The sequence below is a fragment of the Panthera pardus genome, unplaced genomic scaffold, assembly GCF_024362965.1.
Source record: "Panthera pardus isolate Hobbes unplaced genomic scaffold, ASM2436296v1 HiC_scaffold_13, whole genome shotgun sequence".
Lineage (NCBI taxonomy): Eukaryota > Metazoa > Chordata > Mammalia > Carnivora > Felidae > Panthera > Panthera pardus.
In genome coordinates this window covers 135,629,314-135,656,321 of record NW_026526688.1, presented here as the reverse complement: position 1 = coordinate 135,656,321, position 27,008 = coordinate 135,629,314, and the positions used below count along the sequence as shown (strand labels likewise).

Here is a 27,008-nt window from a genome sequence, read left to right as displayed (position 1 = left end):
GCTCTTAAAATTCCTTGGTCACTCAAACCCTGGAAATTCCACAGTGACCACCTTTGTCAAAGGCTAGAGCATATACACACAGCTCCTGTACATGTGTTCTTAAAGGTCAGTTTGCATTTTAAATAACTTTATAAAAAATATTACCATCGAATAAAATGCTTTTGATCATAGTTTATGTATCCATAAAACAGGTTATAATGTCTGTTTGACCTGCTTCACTGAGGTTGTCTCTTGAGGATCTAATAAAAATGAAGGAAGTGAAAATGGCATATATGCATATATATATATATATATATATATATATATATATATATATATATATATATAATATATATGCACGCCAGTGTAAGACACTCTTTTGTTGATGGCTTTGATTGTAACCAAAAGGAAACTGTGCAGTTGATCGGAATTAACATGTTCTCTCAGTTAAGTAGCAAAACAACCAACATTTGACTCTTGTTGGTAGGTTTCTGATTTAAATAATATAGGAGCTTCTATTTGTGTCTTTTGGTTAAATTAATCCTTTATATTGATAGATTTTAGCAAAGATGATCAAACTTTCTAACAGGAAGTACAATAGTGCTTGGTTATTCAAAGTTCTTTTTTTGTTTTAAGTTATGTAACTGAGATTTGACACACTGAGCAATAAGTTAAGTACCTTGGCAAGCATGTACTCTTTTCGTTTTTCAATTTTGCAAAGTGATTTTCGTTTTTCTTTAATTTTAGGAAACAGATATTGATGATAGATATGGAGATTTGGATTCCAGAACCGATTCTGATATTCCAGAAATTCCACCATCCTCAGATAGAACCCCTGAGATCCTCAAGAAAGCTCTGTCTGGTTTATCTTCCAGGTATGGTTAGGTGAAGATGACTATAATGGGTGCTCAGAAGTTGTGCGGTTATGCCGGTTGATGTAATAAATCTCACTTTTTCACAGTTTTGGAACTGTGAAAGAGAGGGTTTATACTTTTTCACCAGATATGCTGCATGGTACTAAATGCTTGATGTATATTCTTTCATTTAATCCTTACAGTCCTGTGAAGTGTGAGAAAACCAAATCTCAGAGGTTATCTGATGAAGGTTACAGAGCTAGGAAGGTGTAGACCCGAGACTCTTGTCCTAGTTTTGTCAGATTGCTCAAGCCGCTGATCCATTTACCACATCAGGTAGCCTTTCTTGGTATTGGAACGTCTAATAAAGAAAATTCCATATTCTCTGTTCCCTGTTTTTCAAATGCCAGACATAAATAGGTCATTCTTTTTCTTTTACTGAGCTTAAATTATCACCCCAAACTCCACAACCCTTTTATCATTTTATGTTTGCTATATTTTTTAATGTTTGATCACCATCAAGATTCAGCAACTTTTATATTGCCCTCCGTTGTATACTTTAGTAATATGAATTATAAAAGTTACAAAAGCAAAATAAATGTAAGCTTTATCCAGATTAATGTGTGAAATCTTAAATGTTGGTATACAACAGTGTTTTTCCAGCTTTTTGACTGTGACACACAGTAAAAGACATATTTTACACCACATCCCAAGAGACACAGAAATGTATATTTTAACTGTTGCAAAAATGTTATGAAGCAATTCTTGCTATTGTGTGTGATACCCTCTGATTTATTTTCATACTGTTCTATATTATGGAACAAAAAGGCTAGTTGTGACTTACTAAATTGGTTTTACTACCTGTAAGTCATAACAAAAAACACTGGTTAGTCATATCTAATAAATGTAATACAAATTTTTCTGTTTTTTAATTTCTAAGAGATAACCATATTAGAATAAATTGATTCAAACAAATTTTCATATTTTTTAACCAATAGAATAACTTTTTGCTGTCCATTATTGAAAACATGATTGTTATTTTTATAGTTCTTGATCCTAGTTTTTCTGACCTCATTCACACATATACATTTGCTTTAAAATCTTATCAGGTCTATTTCAACTCTGAAATTATTTTTAAAAGCTTTTTAACGTTTGTTTATATTTGAGAAACAGAGCATAAGTAGGGGAAGGGTGGAGAGAGAGGGAGAGGGAGACACAGAATCCAAACCAGGCTCTGAGCTCTGAACTGTCAGCACAGAGCCCGATGCGGGGCTGGAACCCACAAACCATGAGATCATGACCTGAGCCTGGACGCTTAACTGACTGAACCACCCAGGCGCCCCTGAAATTTTTTTATACTGATGTTATATAAAAATGATGCTGGGACGCCTGGGTGGCTCAGTCAGGTTTAGCATCTGACTCTTGATTTCAGCTCAGGTCATGATCCCAGGGTTATTGAATTGATCCCCATGCCAGGCTCTGCACTGAGCATGGAGCCTGCTTAAGATTCTTAAGATATTCTCTCTCTCTCTTGGGGCGCCTGGGTGGCTCAGTTGGTTAAGTATCTGACTTCCGCTCAGGTCATGATCTCACGGTTTGTGGGTTTGAGCCCTGCATCCAGCTCTGTGCTGACAGCTCGGAGCCAAGAGCCTGCTTTGGATTCTGTGTCTTCCTCTCTCTCTGTCCCTCCCATGCTCATGCTCTGTCTCTCTCTGTCTGTCAATAGTGAATAAATGTTAAAAAAAAAAAAAAAAAAGATATTCTCTCTCTCTCTCTCCTGCCTCCTCTGTCCCCCACTTTGTCCCTCTCCCCCACTTGTTCTCTCTTACTTTCTCTAAAAAATAAAAAAAAAATACCTCTAAAGAATGATTTCTTTAGTGTGTCATTTATATTAGATTTTTCCTTAATGTTGAAGGGTTTTTCCCTAGTGTAAAGTAACAATAGCAAATAATAGCAGCTGCTATTTCTTGAGCATATGCTCTGTGCTAGGCACTCCTCCAAGCACTTTACACATACTGACTATTCTCACAGCAACCCTGTAACAGGTTCAGTTATATAGACCTATTTTATAAATGAGGAAATTGAGGCACAGAAATGTTATATGTCAAGGATCATGCAGTCAGTAAGTGATAGAACCACATTATGAACCTAGGTATTGTGTTCTGTTTATAAAACAATTTGTTTTGGGGCACCTGGGTGGCTCAGTCGGTTGAGCGTCTGACTTCGGCTCAGGTCACGATCTCACAGTTTGTGAGTTCAGGCCCTGTGTCAGGCTCTGTGCTGTCGGCTCGGAGCCTGGAGCCTGCTTCCGATTCTGTGTCTCCCTCTGTCTGCCCCTTCCCCGCTCATGCTCTGTATCTCAAAGATGAATAAAAAAAAATTACAATTAGTTTGAAAAAATGAACAATAAGTAATATATAACAAGTTTCAGTCTTCTCAGACTTTGCTCTAAAGGTTACATGAATGTTTCAGACTCTATCTTAATTCATTTTAGGCTCTTTTTAATCTAATACCCAAAATGGTCTGTCTTGAAAAAATTTAGAAGTTGTAGATGCATAGAATTAAAAATATTAATTGCATTATAAAATTACATGAATTGCAGGGGGGAAAAAAAAAACTCTTGTAATCTTCCTGCCAAAACATTGACACCTAAAATATTGTGATGTTTACTTTTTGAAGTTTTTTTTTCTTCTGCGTTGTGTGTATTCTGTGTGTGTGTGTGTGTGTGTGTGTGTGTGTGGTGTATAATATAAAAATAGCATTGTACTGTTTCTTACCTTCTGGTTACATTTTCATTCTGTGGTATTAGAAACTATATCATTTTTTTAATGACTTAAATTTTTTAATGACTGCATGATATATTCCTTTGTATGACTGTAGTTCAGTTTATTCAACTAAACTAAAATTGCTGGGCGTTTAACTTGTGTCCAGATTTTCACAATTAAAACCAACTCTGTATTAAACATTTTTCTTTATAGCTATGTTAAGATTTATGCTCTTTTTTTTTTACGTTTATTCATTTTTCAGAATGAGAGGGACTGTGCAAACGGGTGAGGGGCATAGAGAGAGGGAGACACAGGATCCGAAGCAGGCTCCAGGCTCTGAGCTGTCAGCACAGAGCCCAACTAGGGGCTCAAACCCACGAACTGCAAGATCATGACCTGAGCCAAAGGTGGACGGTTAACCCACTGAGCCACCCAGGCAACACTAGATTTATGCTCATTTTTAAGGCTTTAATATATCATATTAAATAGAGCATAAGGTGTTGAAATTGGAAGAGGCCTGAAGGTTTTTAGGCACTTGGCACATTGTCCCAATTGACCTGTGTGTGGGTCTTGTGGAGATGAATAGTCACTTAACCAGTTAAGTCTGATTCTGTCCATTAGTGAAGCTCTTCTTCAGCTATCATCTCATCCAGGGGCAATGCCCTGCTCCCCCTCACCCGAAACTGCACAAGTGGACATGTGCATTGACTGGAGACATTTTAGGTTGTCACAAGAGATAGCACTACTAACAGATAATGGGTAGAGGCCGGGGAGGATGTTAAACATCCTATAGTACACTGAACAGCTCTTCACAACAAAGAATTCTCTGGCTCACAACGTTATTAGCACTGAGGTTGAGAAACCAAGGAAACATACAGGCATAGCCTTATACTGGGTGCTCTTGTACTGTATCATGCCATTTTCCTTCTCTCCAAGAACTTGCACACTTCCTGTCCAACCTCCAATGGCTGGTAGATGGACTTTCTCAAAAACTTTTCTTGCCAGATGGCCCACAAAGTACTTATTTATTCTTGAGGAGTGTCTCTGTATACTGATTCTTGGCTCAGGTGAACTGTTTTGCCAGCCCAGGTTCTTGATGACTCATGATGTTTGTGTCCCTAGGAAAATATTTTTTTTTTTAAACCTCGTCATTACTTTTGAAATAAAAACCACTTAATATCTGTAGTGACAGTAAAACATTGTACATCTCGTAACTGATTTGAACAATAAGTATATGACAACTTTAGATAACCACTTGTAAAGAGACTCCTGAATTATATACTTTTTAGAAACCTCATTTCTAGCTCATGTAGTTCTGGAGATATGGGACTGGAATGAAAATCTCCTATATTGATTCTGAGTTCCTTTTTCCAAAGCAATTGTGAGGTGATAACTTGGACCTGAAATCAAGGCTGTCTCTAATGTGCTCATTGTAGCATGGTAAAAGAAATCAATAATTTGAATTCAGAATCAGGTTTTCCTCTGGTTTTTGGTAATAGTGATTTTTTTTTTCCCCTCATATCGTGCTCTGTTTTGAATTCAGTGGTTCTCCCTTAAAAGATGTCTTTCAGTCACTGTATCCATGGATATGTATAAGTATGTTCTTTTATTTTCTTTGTATTAAGTATTCTTGAGAGATTTGAGGAGTCTGTGAAAATAATTAAGAGAATTAGTCTTTCACCTTGTTGGGGGAGGGGAATTTTTCTGGGAAGGGAAATAGGTATATAAAAGATAACTAGGTGAAATATGTTTCTTGATGGCTCAGGTTTTCAGTTATCACGGAACTTTTGGATGGTAGGAAGAAAGTAGGTCTTCTGTTTAAGATCTCTGGTTCTCAGCAGCTACCATCCTCTGAAGTTCAAAGCCAGAGGCGTCTAACAGAGGTACATGTGGACATTGGCAACATCCACCTAGGCACTGATTGGTGACACTTATGTAGTGTCTGTCATCTTCTATGGGTTCTCAACAATTCTGACTCTGAGGATCAGTTATACAGGAGAGCTAAATACGCTTCTGGGTTTCATGCAAACAGGACGGGATCACTATCATTATCTCTGTTATCATTAGAGACTGGTTTATGGTCCATTATGTACCTTTGACTAGCTCTGTGACCTAGCCCAGTTCCCAAATCTATTCATTAATCCATAAAGAGTTATGTATATAAAACTCAGTGGAACCTTTCAGCTCTAACAGTTTTTGACTCTCTGCTCATTTCGGTTCAGTCCTAAAGCCGAGAGTCTAGTGAGAAATTTATGAGCCGCATAGTTTATCACACAGCAGAGAGAAGGAAAGTCGTGTAAGTATAATGTGACCACCTCATGAGAAACCGTGGAAGTTAGGTGAAAGAGTTTGGACTTAATGGTGTTGACATTTTAGACCTTGAGTACAGAAATGACCTCATAAAAGGGATATTTAATAAATATCTGGAAGATTGGTGAGAGCAGGGAATATAATCAATATTTGATAAATGGATGAAGTCAGCTAATTTTTTTATAGAGAGGAGAATGAAAGCCTGTGCTTAGAACACTGTGTGTGCATGCGTGTGTGTGTACATATATGTGTGTATGTATATATATATATGCTACTATCCTTTAAGATGAATCCAGGTATCTTGTATCATAATTTAAATGCTGCCATTTGAATTAATAGACATAAGAAAAGTCTTAAAACTTTACTGTGAGTATAATGTAAAATGAGTGTAGAATGAAGAAAAGCAGGGGGAAACAATTTTAGATTCAGAAATATCATCCATATATAGGTGTTATTAGAATCCTTTTGGTTTTACACAGTGGCTGCTGACATTTTTCATGACATGGCCAAAGAAATAGTGACAGTATCTGTCAAATATGCTGGGGGTGAAACGTGAGTGTCCTGGGTGTGAGGGGAGGGCTGTTGGGCACCCCGGGCCCTTCCTAACCGCCAGAGAGGATTGAGGGAGATGAGTTCTCAGCCTAGCCAGACATTCAACAGGGAAGGCCTGCTCTAAGGAACAATTAAAGGCCCAACGATGAGGAAATAATGTTGTGCTTTTAAGACTCTGTGTCTAAGTGCAGAAAGCCAGCAGCACACTTAGAGCTCTAGGAGAAAGTGATCATCTGTCTGGCCTTGCCCTCAGTGACTGACCTGCTTGCGTTCTTCATTTCACTGAGATTTCTGTGCTCTGTAGTTGTGCTTCTGTATTATCCTTTCTTTACTTTCTCTCATTGGAAGTCTGTGTTCTCTGTCTATACCACCTTAATAAAATCATTGTTTTTATATACCACCCCAAAGGATAGATCATGGTTTTTTTTTTTTAAGTTTATTTATTATTTTGAGAGAGAAAGTGTGTGCATGCATGCGCTGGGGAGGGGCAGAGAGAGGGAGGAAGAGAAAATCCCAAGCAGGCTTGCACTGTCAGCACAGAACCTCATGTTGCTGACACTCAGAGACTGTGAGATCATGACCTGAGCTAAGATCAAGAGTTGGCCACTTAACCGGCTGAGCCACATAGACACCCCTTAAAAAAGTGTTTTTTAAGTTTTTTTGTTTATTTGGAGGGAGAGAAGGATAGATCATCTTTACAGAGGGCTTTTTGCACCTGCCTTCTTCCCTTCTGAATGACCCTGGTGGGGTGTGCACATATCCACATTGACCACCTCACTTCCTAGCCTAGTGATTCATCCTCATTCACACTGAACAAAAATTAGTTTCTTTCTTTGGCTAACATAATTTTACACTTAATTTAGCTCTGAGCGAGTGAACAAATGCTGTTGGTTAGATTTTTGTTTTTGTTGTTACTACAGGTGAAGTAAGGGATTCTTTTTTTTTTAAATATTTTATTTATTTTTGAGAGAGTGCAAGTCAGGGAGGGGCAGAGAGAGGGGAGCAAAGGATCTGAAGTGGGCTCTGCACTGACAGCAGAGAACCCAAAATGGGGCTTGAACTCATGAACCAAACTGAGATCATGACCTGAGCCGAAGTTGAATCCTCGACCAACTGAGCCACCCAGGTGCCCTGAAGCAAGGGATTCTTAAAGTATAGTTAGGGAAAATATGAAAGTCTGATAATACTGAAACCACACAAAAAATACATTAAATACTAACTTTATAAACATTTTCTTTATAGGTGGAAAAACTGGTGGATTCGTGGAATTCTTACTCTAACTATGATTTCATTGTTTTTCCTGATCATCTATATGGGATCCTTTATGCTGATGCTTCTTGTAAGTGTTTTACATTTTTCCAAGTATCTCTTGCTTTGTTTTTCAGCACTGATATGATTGAAGTAATTTGAACATGTCATAAAAAATAAAGTAGTTCAAGATTTGGTAACAACAAATTTATTTCCCTTAAGCATTTTCTTCTTCATGAAATTATCTGGACCAACCTTTCCTGTTTGCAAAATGGCCATTCAGTGTATTCACTCAGCAGAGATCAAATATATGTAATACATAGTATTAGAGATTGCTAACGACTTCACACACTCATGACATCATCATATGGGACTATTAGCTAGATCCCTAACTTGAAAGAATTCAATCTAATGGCAGAGATATATAAGTAACCATATGAATAAATAGTATAGTAAATAAGTGGGTAACTTTTTGGGAGATCTAAACCAGCCTGAAAGAGAGCAGAGAGGACTTCCAGAAGAGTTTATGCCAAAGTTAAACCCTGAAGAAGGGGCTGGACAGGAGAGGGCCTTCCAAGGTGGGGATATCATAAGCAAGACATGGGGGTAATGAGAGAGTGTGGTTCGTTGGGGGATTTGCAACTGGTGCCTTTGGAGGGTGTCTAGGGATGAGACCAGAGAGGTGAACAGAAGCCATTTTGGGAGTGTGGGATTTTGTTGTGTATGGGAAGTCCAACAAGTCATGAAGCCAGACAAGTATTTTAAGATTTTAAATCATTCGTTTAGTAAATGCTCCCAAGATGCCTGCTATGTGCCAGGCATTGTGCTGCTTCTGGGGTATGATACAGCAGTGCTGAGAAAAGCACACATGTCTCTTCCCTGGGGAGTTTACTATCTGTGCTTCAAAGAACTGATCAGAAATATAATTACAGGGGCACCTGGGTGGCTCAGTCGGTTGAGCGTCTGACTCTTGGTTTCTGCTCAGGTCGTGTTCCCAGGGTTGTGGAACGAGCCCTGCTTTGCGCTCCACGCTGAGCGTGGAGCGTGCTTGAGATTCTCCTTGTCTACCCCTCTCCTCTGCTTGTGCACGTGCGTTCTCGCCCAAATATACATATAGAGAGAATATATTTATATAGGATAGGGTGCTGTGAGAGCAAGGGGGGATCTGGAAGACTTTCCAGAGGCATCCTGTCTAGCACGTGTGCTGCAGTTTAAAGTTTGAACAGGTGGGGGGTAAAGGGGGAGCTTGGGGACAGGAGTGTCACAGCAGAGGATTCCTGTTTATGAAAGCCTTGATATCCAAAGAAGCGTGAAACATTTGGAAGTGGTGGGAGTGGGAAGGAGACCTGCGTTTGTTTAATAGATTCATCAAGCACTTGAGGGTGCTGAGTGTGTTTAGCACAGGGAGAGCCTTGCTCTCAGGGATAGGCACAGTGTCCCTCTTTTTTGTTGTTTCTTTTTCATCTCATCTCCTTTAGCTGAGCCTCTCTCACCCTTACCACCTCGCTCTCTGGCTGCTCCAACCTGTCTGCTCCCCTCCATGCCCAGTCCTATTCCTAGTGATAGGCATGGGCAATATGATACGGTTTTCCTTTCAGTCTATAAAAGAATAAATAAGTTTTGAAGTGAAATCAGACATGATTGGGGAAAAAAATCCCATCAACTCCTGACCATCAAGCCCTTTCACTTTCTTTCTGTTCCCTCATTAATTTTGTACTTCCTTGGGGGTATCAAGGTAACAGGAGTGAATAAGAAATCACCTTCTCTGTTCTGTTTTTGCTGACATCGTAAAGAACTTTTTCTCACAGAAAAACAGTGGATAGTGCATAGGACCTCTTTAATGTGAGGCCAGAAGATGCTGAGTCTAAAAACCAGGTAGGCCGGTGTGAGCACGGTCCCAGTGTGACTCCAGGGAAGGGCCCACTTCTTTTCTTCTCAGTGTGCACCTATGGAGGGTTGTGAGTGCCAGTGAGTTTGGGCCTTTCAGGAGTGAGTGGGTACAGAGCACTTCTCAGTGCTGTGCGCTGAGTGATGGGCCAGGGGACAAAGGGATTGGGTGATAGCTGACAGCTTGGTAAGGCTTTGTGGATGAAGGGACCTTTCATCAGACCTTGAGGGTCTGCCAGGGTGGAGTGAGCACCGAGAGTAAAGGTCCAAATGGCTAGATGTGTCAGGAAAAGGCAAATGATGTCTTTTTCCTGGAGCATAGGGCCTTTGAACTTGGAAAAATAATTGGAGATCAGATGCTAGAGGGCCTTGCAATACTGTGTGAAGAAGTTTAGGATTTATTTGTAAAGGATTGGGGAGCCATTGGAAATATTAAAGATCATTTAAATTATTATTCCCCTTTAGGAGGTAATTTTGATCTAAGACATTGTAAAGCACCAGCATCCTTGATACATGGACACAGGCTGGTCTGGTGGGCTCTCTGTGAGTAAGTTACATTGTTCTCCAAACTAAACCATTTGGTGTGGTAACTTGGGCCAGAATTTGCAGATAGAGACTAATTTTCAAGCACCCTTTTATGAGAAAATTCAAAACACCTTTAAAGATATCCTTGCATATTTGGATTTTGGTTTTTTAAAAGAGAATCATAAGCATACCTAAAGTACTTGAGCTTTCTTGTTTATATTTTCTGTTATGAAAGGAAAATACCATTTTAATATGAGTTCTGTTTCATTGGTGAGCTTAATCAGAAGAATATTAAAGATCGAGTTAAGTAGATTTGAACTGTTACTGCTCTTACTTAGGTTTATTGTAATGCATGCACACATGTACCATGCATACATACACATGTTGTATTTATGATACGTATATTAAGGAAATATGGGTGGATATACACATATGCACACACTGTTGGTACTCAATTGTGATACTACTTTTATGTGATTTCAAGTCTTACTTATGCTCATATCCCTAACTAGGTCATTTATATTTTGAGAGGCTTGCATTTGCCCTACAATATCAGCACTCGTAAATGATTGATTCAAGAGAATTTTATTAAAAACTTATTTCTACCAAATGATAGCTACTACTTTAAGACGGAATCATACAGGAACTTTTTTCTTCAATCTTCTATTTATAGCGCTTACATGTTGCATTCGTAGCTTGCAATCACACTTTTTTAAAAAACTTTTTTTAGGTTTATTTATTTCTGAGAGAAGGGGAGACAGAGAGAGAGACCAAGCTTGAGTGGGAGAAGGGCAGAGAGAGTGGGAAACAGAATCCGAAGCAGGCTCCAGGCTCTGAGCTGTCAGCACAGAGCCCGACGCGGGGCTCTAACCCATGAACTATGAGATCATGATCTGAGCCAAAGTCGGATGCTTAACCGACTGAACCACCCAGGCACCCTGGAATCACACTTTCTAGGTGATGGAATTACTAAAGCATACTTTGATTTAAAGGCAGATAGTGTAAGAGGTTCTCACCTTCACCTTCTTGGAAACTCCTATAGTAAGTTTTAATTCACATATATAATTTAGTTTTAAGTAGTTTTTTTTTTTTTTTTTCCGTTGTGAGAGTTATAAAAGTGTGTTAAAATTACTTCAGGAAATTGTTAATTTTTTGAAAATCACCCCTAGCCCTATCATCAACTACCAAAACTCAATTAATACTATTTGATATATTTTCTTTTAGTCCTTTTTTTCTTTTATGTTTTAAAAATCATGGTTGTAATCATAACATGACTAGAATTTTGTATCCCGCTCTTTTAAACTAAGTATTTTATCAAGTGTTTTGTGTTGCTCCGTCTTTACAACCATCAACTTTAATACATTCCTTGACTGAATGGAATGGAATGTATCATAAGTTATTTGAACCGCTGTGTTATTTTCAGACATTCGGGTTATGTTTTGGTTTTCTCTATGGTGAATAACACTATCCTGAACATAATAGAATGTAAAGCTTTTTCATATGCAGGATTATTTTCTTTGAATAGATTCCCAAAGTGAAAATAGGCATTTTTATTTGGATAACCCATAAATACCATAGTTCAAATTCAACATATCCAAATCTGAACTTCCCTTCCATCCCCATCCATTCTGCATAAATATGTCTCCTTTCCCAAAAGCCTTCTCTGGTGTTATTCTGTGTTCCTCTGACTCCCTTAGCCGCCCCCCACCCCCCATTTCCTCAGCCACCAAATCCAACCAGTTATGCTCCCTCAATGTCTTATTCCTTGTACTCCACTTCCCTGCCGCTGGCCCAGTTAGAGGTTCATCTACACTCAACTGGATGGTGGCATCTTGCCTGCCTTACTGTCTCTCTACTCTTGCTGCCTCTCCAGTCTGTTCTTTCCACCTCTCCTGGCCCCAGACACACACATCTGATCACGTGTAGTCCTTTGTACTGTTTGCTGTGCTTCTTGTCTCTCTCTGCTTCTCACCCCCATCTCTGTGAGTAGGCAACTCTGAAATACTTGTAGTTCCCTAACATGCCTTGTCTTCTCCCATATATGTGATTCTGTATATCTTTCTCCTCTGTCCCAACTGTGGCCCAACTCTACCCACCCCCCCCCCCCGTTTTGTTTGCCCATGCTTATATCCATGTGGCAGTTTCCACGTGGCGTTGTAGCCATTTGTGTCCTCCTTGACAAACTATGCCTCTCTGAGGACAGATGTCCTGTATTATTTCTCTGAATCCTCAGTAACTAGCAGAGTAGGCATTTAAATATTGGTGGTTGTTGTTAAGGCTCTTAAAACATTTATTGAGGCAACAGAGTCCTGCCAGTGTGCACGGCTACCAGTATTGGTGACCTGGAATATCAGTTTCTGGGTGATCACCCAGCCTGGAAGATACACATATATTTTAAGGATTTTAGCTGTACTGTTGTGAACCCCCTGTTTTCTGTTTTCCCAGCGGCTCTAAATTGATTCTACTTGCAAACTGTAATTGACAATCATATAAATATGTATGTGTGTGCTATTAAAAGTAGTTTTATTTCCTCTCAGTAAAATACCATGTATAGTGCTAATGGTTGTTCTTGAGCAAATGTGTTCATTTAGCAAATAGAAATTGCATCAGTGCATTTGATATTTTAAAAGCCCTTGGTTCTATAAATAGTACAGGCTTTGCCATTTTATTTTAACACCTAGCATTGTCCTCATTTTGTGATTATTTAAAAAAAATAACTTTTGACACATTCAAAGCTTATTGAAGGACGATATTTGAATTTCTTCTTGTCTTTATATTATAAAACATTAATGACTTCTTCTTAAAATAACTATTTATAGTAGTTTGACCTAATATTTTCTTAGCACATAGCTGAGGGGACACAATTGCTTTAAGTATGTGATTGGACATAATAGGTATAATGGAGAAATATAGCTTAAGAATATCCTGAACAGTAGGTTTGGGAAAGCTGATTTTGGGGGAGCTTAAAAGGAAATACCCAAGTATATTCTTGGGCAGAGTTTGGTAAGCTTTTTGAGTATAGAAACAGGTAAAAATATTTTAGGCTTTAAGGAACCACATATTTCTCTGTAACATCATTTTTAGTTTTTGTTTTTAACTTAAAAAAAAAATATCCATTCTTAGCTTGCAGGCTGTACAAGACCAAGCCCTTGAGTATACTCTCCAGAGGCTGAAGAAGTCTGCTATACTCATAAAGATTTTAATCTCTTAGCTCGTGGTAATAAGTGTTCAACTTGCCACTTGTTTTTCGAGTCTTGGAATTGACTTAAACCAAGCATTAGATATGATGCTGCATCCTCAGGGATTACCTGTACCTAAGTTGGTGGATACAACAGTTTGAAGGACTACTAAGTAGACCATCAAAAAAGGATTCATAAATATAAAACAATTTGTTAGGAATGTATAAAGAACACTGTGCAAACAGAATTGCATAGAATAAATTGACCGGGTGAAGTGGCTGCAAATGTAGAAGGCTATTTATAATTTGCCAGTGTAACTCCACTTAGATGTATCAGACAGATATGCAGCTGGCTATGTGAGAGTTGCCACGGCTGGAAGAATGAAAAGACCATGCCCAAACCCTGCTGGGTGACAGGGTGAAGATGTTTTAATTACAGTCATTTGTTTTGACCGTGTCTTTATCCTTGGAAGGCATACCAGGATGTATGGTTAAAAATAAATATATACAGGGGCGCCTGGGTAGCTCAGTTGGTTAACCATCTGACTCTTGATTTTGGCTCAGGTCATGATCTCACAGTTCATGAATTAGAGCCACATTAGGCTCTGCACTGACGGTGCGGAACCTGTTTGGGATTCTCTCTCTCTGCCCCCCCCCCCCCCCCCCCCCCCCCCATGCACGGGCTCTCTAAGTAAATCAGTAAATGCAAACTTCCACATATGATACTTTTCCTAGGGTAACTCAAGAAACAAAATGGACGAAAAGATTGTCCATCTTAGTACTGATGAACTCAAGAAATGAAGTAGTAATGAGAGATAAAGCCTAATCAACCATGACCAACAAGACTGTATCCCTCAAACTTTAAGCTACACTGCGACCTCCCACCCTAGGATGGAGCTTTCACGTTTTGGATAAACTTTCATTTGCTTGCCCCTTTGAAATATCGCTTGATTTTATAGACATTGACTTACTGAATTTTTGCTACTGACATTTAGAATAATTAAAACTGGGCAGGCTAAAGATTTTTTTAAACACACATGACATAAGAAATGACTTATTAAATGATTAAGCACAAATGTAAACACTAAGAAATGTATGTTAATGTGTTCTCTTGGTTTCAGGTACTAGGCATCCAAGTGAAATGCTTCCATGAAATTATCACTATAGGTTATAGAGTCTATCGTTCTTATGACCTGCCATGGTTTAGAACATTGAGCTGGTAAGTAATTTAAAACTGTTTCAGATGTGAAAATCTGGTTCTTTTCTAAAGTTTTTAAAGGAAGCACCCTGATGAGTCAGTATCACACAGTTGACCTTCTAGATTGATTTTTGGAGAAAGGTAAATAAAAATAATGCAATTGGATTTTGATAAGAAGAAAATCACCTTTAACTCTCCTTTTCTAACACTACTATTTTCATATGTCATCTTTCAGTCTTTGTAGAGATACTTTATATTTGAATGTATACACTATTGACCTCTTTTTTTTAAACATTTTTTAATGTTTATTTTTGAGAGAGAGAGTGTGTGAGAACTGGGGAGGGGCAGAGAGAGAGGGAGACAGAGGATCCAAACAGGCTTTGCACTGACAGCAGAGAGCCCAGTGTGGGACTTGAAGTCACAAACTGTGCAATAATGTCCTCAGCTGAAGTCGGACTTAACCAACTGAGCCACCCAGGTGCCCCTGCGCTGTTGTCCTCTTTAAAAAACATTGTATTGGACACCTTTTTATATCCTTCATAATTATAATTTTAATAAAGTTTCGTTTTGTAAAATGTTAGAAATATGTGTAATCTTTTGCTTTCTTTTGCCTCAGTTGAAATGAGACCACACACAGAATTAGATTATTTCTGCAGAGAGTGAAAGATGAGATATGAAAATAGTTGTGAGTTTTCTGTTTTGTTGAGTGGTCAGTGGTTTATTCATGGGGAAGAAAGCCCATGATGAATGTCTGTCCCCCCCTACCCTTCCTTCCCCACTACTGCAAAGCTGGCCCACCTCCTTGTAGGCCCTGGGGGCAGTTAGAGGAGAGACAGCTCCTCCCTTTGTTGTTCCTGGTTTGATCTTGTCTTCAGGCCCCAGGCTGGTGACCTGCTACTGGGAGGGTTGTTAGAGAGAAGAGTAATACTCTCTGAGGGGCAGTGTGTAAGGCAGTCTTGTAAATAGCACCAGCAGTTACCAGCACTTGAAATACTGTGTATGAACCATGCATGTAAAACTTAGTTTAAAAAAAGGCATGCGATTTTAATATTTAAAGTTTAATATATCTTTTTATAACTTTTCAGTTATAATTCTCAATTATCAAGACCTTGACCAGGAAGGAAACATGATAATATAATAGTTCATAATGAACTTAATTGACCATGCCTTTGAATATAGCTGTTTGATTAGTATCAGCGAGAGGGTCCAGTGTCTTAAGAAAACAAATGTATCACCTTTGGGGTTTAGAGTAGTCAAAAAATAGTTTCTAATTTTTCCTTATGGCAAGTTTTTTCACGAAGGGCAAAATATATGGGAAATGTTAGATTAAGTAGTTGGAGAAAAATTAAATGCTAAACCATGCAGGATTGATCAATTCTAAGAAAAAAAGACATAGGTCAGGATGGGCTCCAGTGATTGCAGAAGTCTTTATGGAGAAGGTGAGAAACAAACTATCACTTGAAATAAAGACAAGTTTTGGATAGAGAAGAGTGCTCCGCAGTGGGGAAGCATCACCTATCAAGTTCTAGATGAGGGACTAGGAGGAACGTGCCACAGAGGCAAAGACATTCCTGGCCTTCTTGAGCAGAATAGTGGGGGGAAAGTTGGATTGGTGGACTAGGGCAGGCCTTGATAGCTTTATGGAGGAGTCAAAGACAGTTTCCATTGTAGGAGAATAGAAAAATGGTAATGCAGCTGATAGAAATGGGAATACAGTACTTTACTTTGAAAACTGTGGGGTCTAATTCCATCCATGAGGACCAGAGGGAAATCGCTCCTTTCCTCCTCTGCTCTCCTGGCCGAGTAGGACTCTGCCCTTCAAAGGATGAGGCACGGAGGAACTCTGAAGCGGTGCTTCCCAGCCTTCTTTCCTGGCTCACACAAGTGCCATCAGTCAATTCTCATGGGTTCTCCTTTCCCTGGGGGGAAGGGATATATCAGAATTGGGTGGAGGGACAGGTGATTTACGCAGTTTTAAGAAGTTTCTCTTAGAGGGCTGCCTGGGTCAGTCAGTTAAGCATCCAGCTTCGGCTCAGGTCATGATCTCACGGTTTGTGAGTTTGAGCCCCACGTCAGGCTCTGTGCTGACAGCTCAGAGCCTGGAGCCTGCTTCAGATTCTGCGTCTCTCTCTCTCTGCTCCTCCCCTGCTGATGCTCTGTCTGTCTGTCTCTCTCAAAAATAAATGAACGTTAAAAAAAAAAGTTTCTCTTAGAGATTTTTACCTGCTGCCTGCTTCTATCCCCCACTACTTCCTCTTAAGAATCACTGTGCAACTGGGGGCGCCTGGGTGACTCAGTCGGTTAAGAATCCAACTTCTGCTCAGGTCACGATCTTGCAGTTAGTGGGTTTGAGCCACGCGTCGGGCTCTGTGCTGACAGCTCAGAGCCTGGAGACTGCTTCAAATTCTGTCTCTCCCTCTCTGCCCCTACCCGCCTTGCACTCTGTCTCCATCTTTCTCTCAAAAAATGAAAAAACATTAAAATTAAAAAAAAGAATCCGTGTGCATCTGGAGTCCATCTGGAACATGGAGGAGGGGGAGAAAGACACCAATATGCGTAATGCAGTGAGGATGGGTCAGAGGTTGAATTGCCTCTTCCTGCTTTCCCTATTGATTTCCTCCTCACGGCAGGTGGGAATTTGGCTTAGAATCTCCACTATTAAAAAACTTTAGAGCTGTGAATAGTTGAAAGTGGATTTTCATTATAAAATACTGTGTGTGTGTGTGTGTATCTGCGTGCATGTGTGTGTGTTTATCTGCATGCACACGCGCGCGCGCGTGTGTGTGTGTATTTGGGTATGCATAGTATTTTTTACATTGTTTCCCAATCTCTGGCACTAGATTTTGAGCTCAGTAGAGGCGTGAGCTGTATTCAGTAAACTTTTGTTGACTGACACATTTGAAATTAAGTTTAAAAGAGGAAAAAAATGTTTTGGTGGAATATCCTGAACCTGTGTCCTGAACTTAGTTTTTGATCTTTGTGACATCATCAAAATATAGAGAATAGTTTTGCTGAGTTTGAGAGGGAAAAAAAGGCTTCAAATATGAAAAAGCTAATTGTGTTTCAATTATAGGTACTTTCTACTGTGTGTAAACTACTTTTTCTATGGAGAGACCGTAGCCGATTATTTTGCTACATTTGTTCAAAGAGAAGAGCAACTTCAGTTCCTCATTCGCTACCATAGATTTATATCATTTGCCCTCTATCTGGCAGGTAAGGAAAATAGTCCGTATTGGTATGTAGCTGATATATATTACATGCTTATTTTTACTTAACATTATTTGAATTTATGACATCTTCTATTTGTTACATTTTAATCCAGTTCCATTTTTATTTGTTCCATGTATAAAAAGCTGTTGCTTTCATCATGGTCTTAAACAGCAATTACTCCTTCATGGTGATTTAAAAAAGGACCTACTTGCTTAATACTCCACATATTTGAAAATTTTCTTTGGAAATTGTAGTAAACTTTTAAATACATGGATTGATTGTTAACCAAGTATGATTTACAAAGAAACTTTTACATATATATTGCTTTATTTATATAGTATTGTGGTATTTAGTTTTACTGACATGGTTTATTATATATTCTTTCTGTACATGTATATATCATATATATCATGATATATATATATATATATGATATATATGATATATACATATTTGTTTATAGTACACTGTACCATTTGTTTTTAAGATTTTAGATTAAGAATTAGATACTAGGATAAAATTAGAATTAACAGATATTTCTTTAATAAAAGTTAATCAATCATAAAAAAATTCTAAAAACTTGATTTAGATACATACTTTTTATTTTTATTAAAACAATTTTTTTTAACATTTATTTATTTTTGAGACAGAGAGAGACAGAGCATGAACGGGGGAGGGGCAGAGAGAGGGAGACACAGAATCCGAAACAGGCTCCAGGCTCTGAGCTGTCAGCACAGAGCCCGATGCGGGGCTTGAACTCACAGACCGCGAGATCATGACCTGAGCTGAAGTCGGACGCCCAACCGACTGAGCCACCCAGGCGCCCCAAAACAATTTTTTTTAATGTCTATTTAGTTTCAAGAGGGACAGAGTGTGAGTGGGAAAGAGGCAGAGAGGGAGGAAGACACAGAACCCGAAGCAAGTTCCAGGCTCTGAGCTGTGAGCACAGAGCCCTACGCAGGGGCTCGAACTTGCAAAACGTGAGATCATGTGACCTGAGCCAAAGTCAGATGCTCAGCCAACTGAGCCACCCAGGCGCCCCAGATATGTACTTTTTAAAAGTCAGCTTGCCAGTGTGAGTCTTGGCTCTACTACTTACTAGCTAAATAAACATTGGGAAATTTAATTAATTTATCTGTACTTCAATTTCTTTGTAAAGCACTTAGAACGATACCTGGCACTATTTAAATATTTGTTGTTGTCATTACTTTCTTCTTAAAGGAGGATATGAACTTTGAGTTTTTACTTTAGCTCTTACAAGTTTTTCAATAAATTCTTTTCTTATTAGCACAGTTTTGGAAACTGAATACAATACGGATGACTCTTCATTTCTCATTAAACTAGAAATATGAAGAGTGTATGGAGAAGTACGTCCAGTCCTTTAGAAGTATGTCATTGTATTCAGTTTTTGTGCTGTTCTGCATGATGCTCTTGATTTAATAAAGCCTTCTTCAGACCCTGGACTTGATTTTGTTTCTGGATCTAGAAACCCAGAAAGTGAAACAGTCTGAAATGAGAATAGTGGTTGTTAGAGAATCATTTTTGGGATGGGAGGAACCTACATTTTCTAAAGAGTTTTATTACTCTTTTACATTCAGGGGTTTTTTTGGTGGGTTTGTTTGTTTTTGCTTAGTCCAGTTTTCTGTTACTTTATTTTTAAAAATTGTTACTGATACATCTAAAGAAAGTACATGCCTGAAAGAGGATATTGAAAAGCATTTCTTTTCTTTCATGGGCAAGAGAAATTACTCATTTTAGGTAGTCATTCAATTTTAAATTCGAATCAGTTTCCAAGAATCATGGTAATAGAGAAATTAATGGTGACTGAAAACAGGTAGAATTTGGATAGAAAAACATTGACTCCGATTCTACGTTTACCAAAGCACATTTGTGACATTTTTTTCTTGGTAGGAACTTTGAGTAGTTTATCTCACTTATCAAACTAACAGATTTGATTTACACTGTTAAATGTAAGTTGCATTTGGGGATAGATTCTTTACTGCTACAAGAGCAAAGAATACAGTGCCTTTTTACTTTGTATTTAGACTGGCAAGACTTTATTGGTATTTTAAATTTTAAAAACAATATTAGCAAAAAGTGTCGGCAGTGGCTTCTGCTGCTGAATCCAACAAATTCACATTATTTCATAATATCAGTCTTGTAATTACTGAATAACAAAATGATGATTAATGAAAATAGAAATCATTTGTATCAGTGTATGTCAGCACAGAGCCCATACATTTCCATTCTTTTTATTTTTTATTTTTTTTTTATTTTTAAAAAAAATTTTTTGACGTTTATTTATTTTTGAGACAGAGAGAGACAGAGCATGAAGGGGGGAGGGGCAGAGAGAGAAGGAGACACAGAATCGGAAGCAGGCTCCAGGCTCTGAGCCATCAGCCCAGAGCCTGACGCGGGGCTCAAACTCACGGACCGCGAGATCGTGACCTGAGCTGAAGTCGGACGCTTAACCGACTCCGCCACCCAGGCACCCCTGTATATTTCCATTCTTAATACAACTTTTTGTTTTTCTTAAACTTAGAACTGCTTCATTTTCTCTTTTCCACATCTATAAATTTCTTTTTTTTTTTTTATGTTTATTTATTTTTGAGAGATAGAGACAGCATGAGTAGAGGAGGGGCAGAGAGAGAGACAGACAGACAGACAGAATCTGAAACAGGCTCCAGGCTCTGAGCTCTTAGCACAGAGCCCGATTTGGGGCTCGAACTCAGGAACTGTGAGGTCGTGACCTAGGACAAAGTCGGATACTTAATCAGCTGAGCGACCCAGGCGCCCCAGCACATCGATAAATTTCTGTATAGGAATCCTTAATATTTCTTTTGGGTCTGTTCCATGTCTGTTGGTAGTTTTTACAAATGTTCACACAAATCTCTTTTCCACATCTATACATTTCTGTATAGGAATCCTTAATTCTTTTGAGTTTGTTCCATGCCTATTGGTAGTTTTTACAAATGTTCACACAAATCAGTGTATCAATTTCCTTTTTTCCTCAAGACCTCTGTCTTAGAAACCTCTGTAGTCTGGTCTTGTCTGGACTGTCTGCTTGTGGGCCTACTGCCTAGGTGTCCTCATGATTTGGCCTTCTCATTTCTTATATTTCACATCTTCCAGTTTCTGAGTTGACACCCTTATTTTGCTGAAGCATGGCCTCCAATAGTTTCCTGTGAAATGTTCATAGATGCTAAATGTTTTATGTTCATACATTTCTAAAAATATTTTCATTGTCACAGCTGACTGCTTCTGCTAGGGCTTGCACTTGTTATTAGTAGACTGGTACTTAGCACTATAGTCTAGAAGTCTAGGCCTTACCTTTGCCTTCTAGAGATCTCTGTTTACTTTTTTCTGGAAAATACTGCTAGTCCCTGATTTCTCAGGTCTGCTAAAATTTATCAAGTCTGTTTTCCAGCTTCAAAATTTTGTAGCCATTTCTCTTCTGTTTTCCTTGACGTTTCGTCAGTTCTCTTTGCTCTCTGGGTTTTCACTGTAATTTTCTTTTCTTTTCTCTTCTTTTCTTTTCTCTCCACAATCAATGTTGGGCTCAGTATTCAGTGAAATCTCCCTCCTGCCTCAGAGCGTTATTTACAATCTCCAGAATGTCTCCAGAAGTTGGCCAGTACTTTTGCAGACATTTTCTAAGTATTAAAGCTTATATGTTTATATCCTCTCCACCCTCATTTTTTTAATACAAATGAGAACAGGTTTTTACCTACCTGTTTTTTTCCACTTAATGCAGTTTGTGCATGGTTTGATATCAGCACATCTGAATCCAGTTTTTTCATATCTGCAGTTACATCTGTATTGATGTGTGTACAGCAAATCTGAGGTAGAATGTCATAAAATAAGGTGCCTACTGTTTCCTTTTCTTACTTTCCCTTTGTGGTTTGCTATAACTAATACTTAAGAATAACTTCTCCTTTGAGTGGGTGAAGACAGTGTAATTCATTTTCTTTGTTTTATTTAGCTCTTAATTTTTAGTAATTGTTTGCTTCATATGCTAAACTTTCTGGCTCTACTTTTCTAAAGTAAAATCAGTATTTCTTCCTTTTTTTTCTGACTTAATTTCTGCCATAGAAATAGCTTACCGCTTGCTGTTTTAGGCTATTAGAATCATAAAAACTCATCAAAAGCCATTTTTTCAGCAAACGTATGAGTGCTTTCCAAATCCTAGGTACCACAAATGGTGTTGAGGATATATAGAGGGAAAGGAGGTTGATAGCATGCCTTCTGGGTCTTGAAACTGGTGAGACATGACTCCTCTAGTCCATTGCTGAAATGTGGACAGGGACCTCGAAGAGCATGAAGGGTAAGGAGGACTTTACTCTGCTGGAGACCATAGAAGGCCTTTGAGAAGAGATGACAAGTGTCATGAATAGTAAAGAACAAGCAGACATTTGCTAGGTGAATAGAGGAAAAGGGCCTTCCAGGCAGAGGAAAGGTGCAAAGGTTGGAAATGAGAGAGGATTGCATGTTCTGGGCCGCTGGCAGGCATTAAAGGTTGGAAAGGAGGTGGGAAGGAGCCACGTCTTGAGAAGCCTTGTGTATCATGGGAAGGATTTGGACTTTATCCCTAAGAAACCAATGGAGAATTTTAAATTAAGAGATGATATAACTAGATCTGTAGTGTAGTGAAGGATGAGTTGGGAGACATTAATAGGATGACCAGACAGGAAACTGGTACTGTAATTCATGCTAAATATAAGGAGGGCCTGAGTTTGTATTTAATACTAAGAGGGTTGGAGGTTCCTGGGTGGCTCGGTCAGTTAAGCATCCAACTTCAGCTCAGGTCATGATCTCATGGTTTGTGAATTCGAGTCTCACATCAGGCTCTCTGCTGTCAGCACAGAGCCTGCTTCAGATCCTCTGTACCCCCCTCTCTCTGCCCTTTCCCTGCTCGTGTTCTCTCTCTCTCACACACAAAAATAAATAAACATAAAAAACTTAAATACTAAGAGGGTTGGTTATATATTAAAAAATAAAAATAACTGTGGGCTATTCTTAGAAACAAACTGCTCTTTATTTTTTTTTTAATGTTTATTTTTGACAGGGGGGGTGTGCTTGGGTGGCTCAGTGGGTTGAGCATCCGATTTCAGCTCAGGTCATGATCTCACGGTTCGTGAGTTCGAGCCGCATGTCAGGCTCTGTGCTGACGGCTCAGAGCCTGGAGCCTGCTTTGAGTTCTGTGACTCCCTCTCTCTCTGTTCCTCCCCTGCTCATGCTCTCTCTCTCTCTCTCTCTCTCTCTCTCTCTCTCTCTCTCTCTCTCAAAAATAAATAAACATTGAAAAGAGAGAGACAGAGTGCAAGCAGAGGAGGTGCAGAGAGAGAGGGAGACACAATCTGAAGCAGGCGCCAGGCTCTGAGCCGTCAGCACAGAGCCCGATGTGGGGCTTAAACCCACAAACCGTGAGATCATGACCTGAGCTGAAGTCAGGTGCTCAACCCACTGAGCCATCCAGGTGCCGCCAAACTGGTCTTTATAACAGTCTATGAAAAATTGCTTTTGTATCCCAAATTATTGGCTAAAAATGTACTTTTTGTTGAGATAATCGCCTGTTTACATGTAGTTGTAGGAAGTGATAAGAGCTATCCCTTACACACTTTGCCCAGTTGCCAGCAATGGTAATATTTTGCAAAACTAAAGTACAATATCACACCAGGATATTGACATTATTACAGTTTTATGAATGTAGTTTCCTAATGCAACGTTGTAGTAACCTAGGAGCTGCTGTGTTAATTGATAAAACTTCTAATATAAATCATGCATAGTATTCTGTATCTATTATCATTTTACGTGTGGCCTAGATGTGGTCCTGTTAGAACATAAACAACCTACTTTGTGTCTCTCTTATTTTTTAAATGCCCAGTGCCTAGTGCAAGGCCTGGCATTTATGTTCCCAATACATACTTTTTGGATGAATGGTCAAGAGGCCGGGAACATGGACATTCACACCCAGTGCTTTTTATAGATATATTTTCAGCGTCTGTGTTTTGCTTGCCACATCTTGAGGCCTTATTGGTGATTCTTGAAGTAGTTAACAACATTCTTGGGCTTAGTCTAGCAAAGGGAATTTGACTTTAAAACAGGAGTGAGGAAATAGAAAGCATGCTATGTTGAGAATGTGTACTTTTTTCTCAAATTATGCTGTGAAAATCTTTGGAATTCTTTTTGTAAAAAAATATTCAAAGGAGTCCTATAAGAATTTTAGTTCTTCAGTGATCAAATGGCTTTGGAAGGTGTAGGTCTTAGCAGATTTAAACAGCAGATGCAGCCCAAGCTATTTCATTGATACTGAATGTTATTAAAATAGAATGTAGGTATCTCCAGGTCTGACCCCCTCACCAAGGCCCATGAGACTAAATGACCTGTCTAATATCATACAAAGCAACTCACTGACAAAGACCCAGAAAGTCATTCTGACATTTAGATAATTTTGTTGTAAAATGAATTTGATTGGTAGCGAAGAAAAAATTAGCAAGGCTGAAAGTAATAGAAAAAACATTTTCTCTAGGGTCTAAACACATTTTTAAAAAGCTCTTGGTCATTTGGATTTGGGGCTCTTTAGGAACCAGAGCAGCCATGTGATTATGTAAATAGTGATGAGTGAATAAGCTTAAGATGTTTGACTCTTAATATCATCACTGTAACATCTCTTTAGCTGACCAGTGATATGCATGTTATTTCTAGTACTTTTTTTGCTTGAAATGTATGCGTGTATGCTTGTATTTTGATCTATAAAAAAACCCTAAAGGAGAAGGTGTGACTGGAACATAATACTTTGAATTCAAGAACATCAGTAGACTTGTAAAATTAAATCATGGCTAAAGTTAATGCATAATTAAGAATTTTTTCCCCAGACATCCTAGATATCTAATTATCTCAAAGGGTGTTGATGAAATCTTGAGAAAGACATCACAAACAACTGTTCACAGAGGACTCTACCTCCAAAACCATTTACAGTTTTTGAGTTAAAGACAGAATCTGTGCACATGCCAGTGTTGTTCTACACCTTAAACTCAACATATAGATGATAGAAAACTTTCTTTGTCTAAGCTAATATAATGGTTGGTTTGTGTGACAGTTTCTACAATACAGATTCAGTTAAAACTTTTTAAAAACAACTCAGTCGAGTCTAATGTCTCAATATGGGCCACATAATGCAGTGGGCTTCTGATTTCACGTAACATGATATTTGAAATGTTTTGAAAAATTTGGCCACATGAAAGAGTGAGAAAGAGTCATTAAGCTCCAATATTTAATCCTGGGTCCATCTTAATGTCTGTTTTTTGAATTAAGGACTACATGTATTGAATTGGTTAATCACCAACAGTAAATTTTAGAAACAACTTCATTATGATTTCTGTCTCTTCAGTTAGATTCTGACTGAACTCCTTGAATGGAAGTGCTGGTCATATTCATTTTATTCTTTTTTTTTTTGTATCTGGCATATCTTCACTGTTCAATAAATATTTTTTGATTGTCCATTTTTCTGAAATTGCCTCAATCTCATCTTTATGGGCTTTTTAATGCCTTTTTTCTCCTTTACTTCTCCTGACTCGTTTAGAAATCTCATTCATTTTCTTTTTGAATATATTTCTCTCCAGTCTTTTGGGTAATTGGATCTCCCTAACTACCTGGGGACTCTTTGATATACTAGACAACAGGATGTACACATCTTTGTATGGACAGCACTAGGTGCAGTGCTATGTACATAAATGCTGACCAGTAGTAGTAATTAAACATAACTATAGGGGTGCCTGGATGGCTCAGTCTGTTAAGTGTCCGACTTTGGCTTGGGTCCTGATCTCACTGTTCATGGTTTCGAGCCCCCTGTCAGGCTCTTTACAGAGAAGAGCCTGGAGCCTGCTTCAGGTTCTGTGTCTCCCTTACTCTATGCCTCTTTCCTACTCATGCTCTGTCTCTCTCAAAAATAAACATTAAACGTGGCTACAATGAACAAATCAGGAGACTAGATGCTGGCGAGGATGTGGAGAAACGGGAACCCTCTTGCACTGTTGGTGGGAATGCAAACTGGTGCAGCCGCTCTAGAAAACAGTGTGGAGGTTCCTCAAAAAATTAAAAATAGATCTACCCTATGACCCAGCAATAGCACTGCTGGGAATTTACCCAAGGGATACAGGAGTGCTGATGCATAGGGGCACTTGTACCCCAATGTGTATAGCAGCACTTTCAACAATAGCCAAATTATGGAAAGAGCCTAAATGTCCGTCAACTGATGAATGGATAAAGAAATTGTGGTTTATATACACAATGGAATACTACGTGGCAATGAGAAAGAATGAAATATGGCCTTTTGTAGCAACGTGGATGGAACTGGAGAGTGTTATGCTAAGTGAAATAAGTCATACAGAGAAAGACAGATACCATATGTTTTTGCTCTTGTGTGCATCCTGAGAAACTTAACAGAAGACCATGGGGGAGGGGAAGAAAAAAAAAAAAGGTTAGAGAGGGAGGGAGCCAAAACATAAGAGACTCAAACTGAGAACAAACTGAGGGTTGATGGGGGGGTGGGAGGGAGGAGAGGGTGGGTGATGGGTATTGAGGAGGGCACCTGTTGGGATTGTTGTATGGAAACCAATTTGACAATAAATTTCATATTTAAAAAAAATAAAAATAAATTAAAAAAAATAAACATTAAAAACAAAATTCAAAACAAAACAAAACAAAAAGCAAGCTCCAGGCTGTCAGCACAGAGCCCGATGTGGGGCTCAAACCCATGAACCATGCCCCAAGAAATACTATTTTTAATTGGAGATGTAACCATTCAGATATTGTTTATTAATTAGGAAAAAAAAGTAAAACTATGTATCCAAATGGACAAAGTTATTCTTTCCATAGGTTTATTGAAATATAGGATAATGTATTTTTTATTAAATTTTTTAAAACGTTTTTATTTATTTTTGAGAGAGTGCAAGCAGGGGAGGGGCAGAGAGAGAGGGAGACACAGAATCTGAAGCAGGTTTCAGGCTCTGAGCTGTCAGTACAGAGCCCAATGAGGAGCTCGAACCCACAAACTGTGAGATCATGACTTGAGCCAAAGTTGGATGCTTAACTAACTGAGCCACCCCAGGCACCCCAGTATAATGTATTTTTACACATTTAAGCATAAAACATACACATAGCTTTATGGTTGTGTATGAAAAAATAAATCTATGTGTTTCTTTTTCAGATTGTTCTTTAAAAATAATATTCCTTAGATATTCTAGGAAAATATACCCTCACCAAATTCAGAAAATTATATTATCTTAATGTATCTTAAGAGT

General features: G+C 38.6%; 1 protein-coding gene across 1 annotated transcript in view; it reads left to right on the top strand.

Annotated features, from left to right (window-relative positions):
- CDS1 (CDP-diacylglycerol synthase 1) overlaps positions 1-27,008 on the top strand; it is a 70,860-nt gene that overhangs the window by 17,273 nt on the left and 26,579 nt on the right. The window contains exons 2-5 of the mRNA XM_019465451.2: positions 727-854; positions 7,703-7,799; positions 14,420-14,517; positions 17,570-17,709. Coding sequence (XP_019320996.1) covers positions 727-854; positions 7,703-7,799; positions 14,420-14,517; positions 17,570-17,709 — 463 coding nt within the window. The remainder of the gene's footprint in view (positions 1-726; positions 855-7,702; positions 7,800-14,419; positions 14,518-17,569; positions 17,710-27,008) is intronic.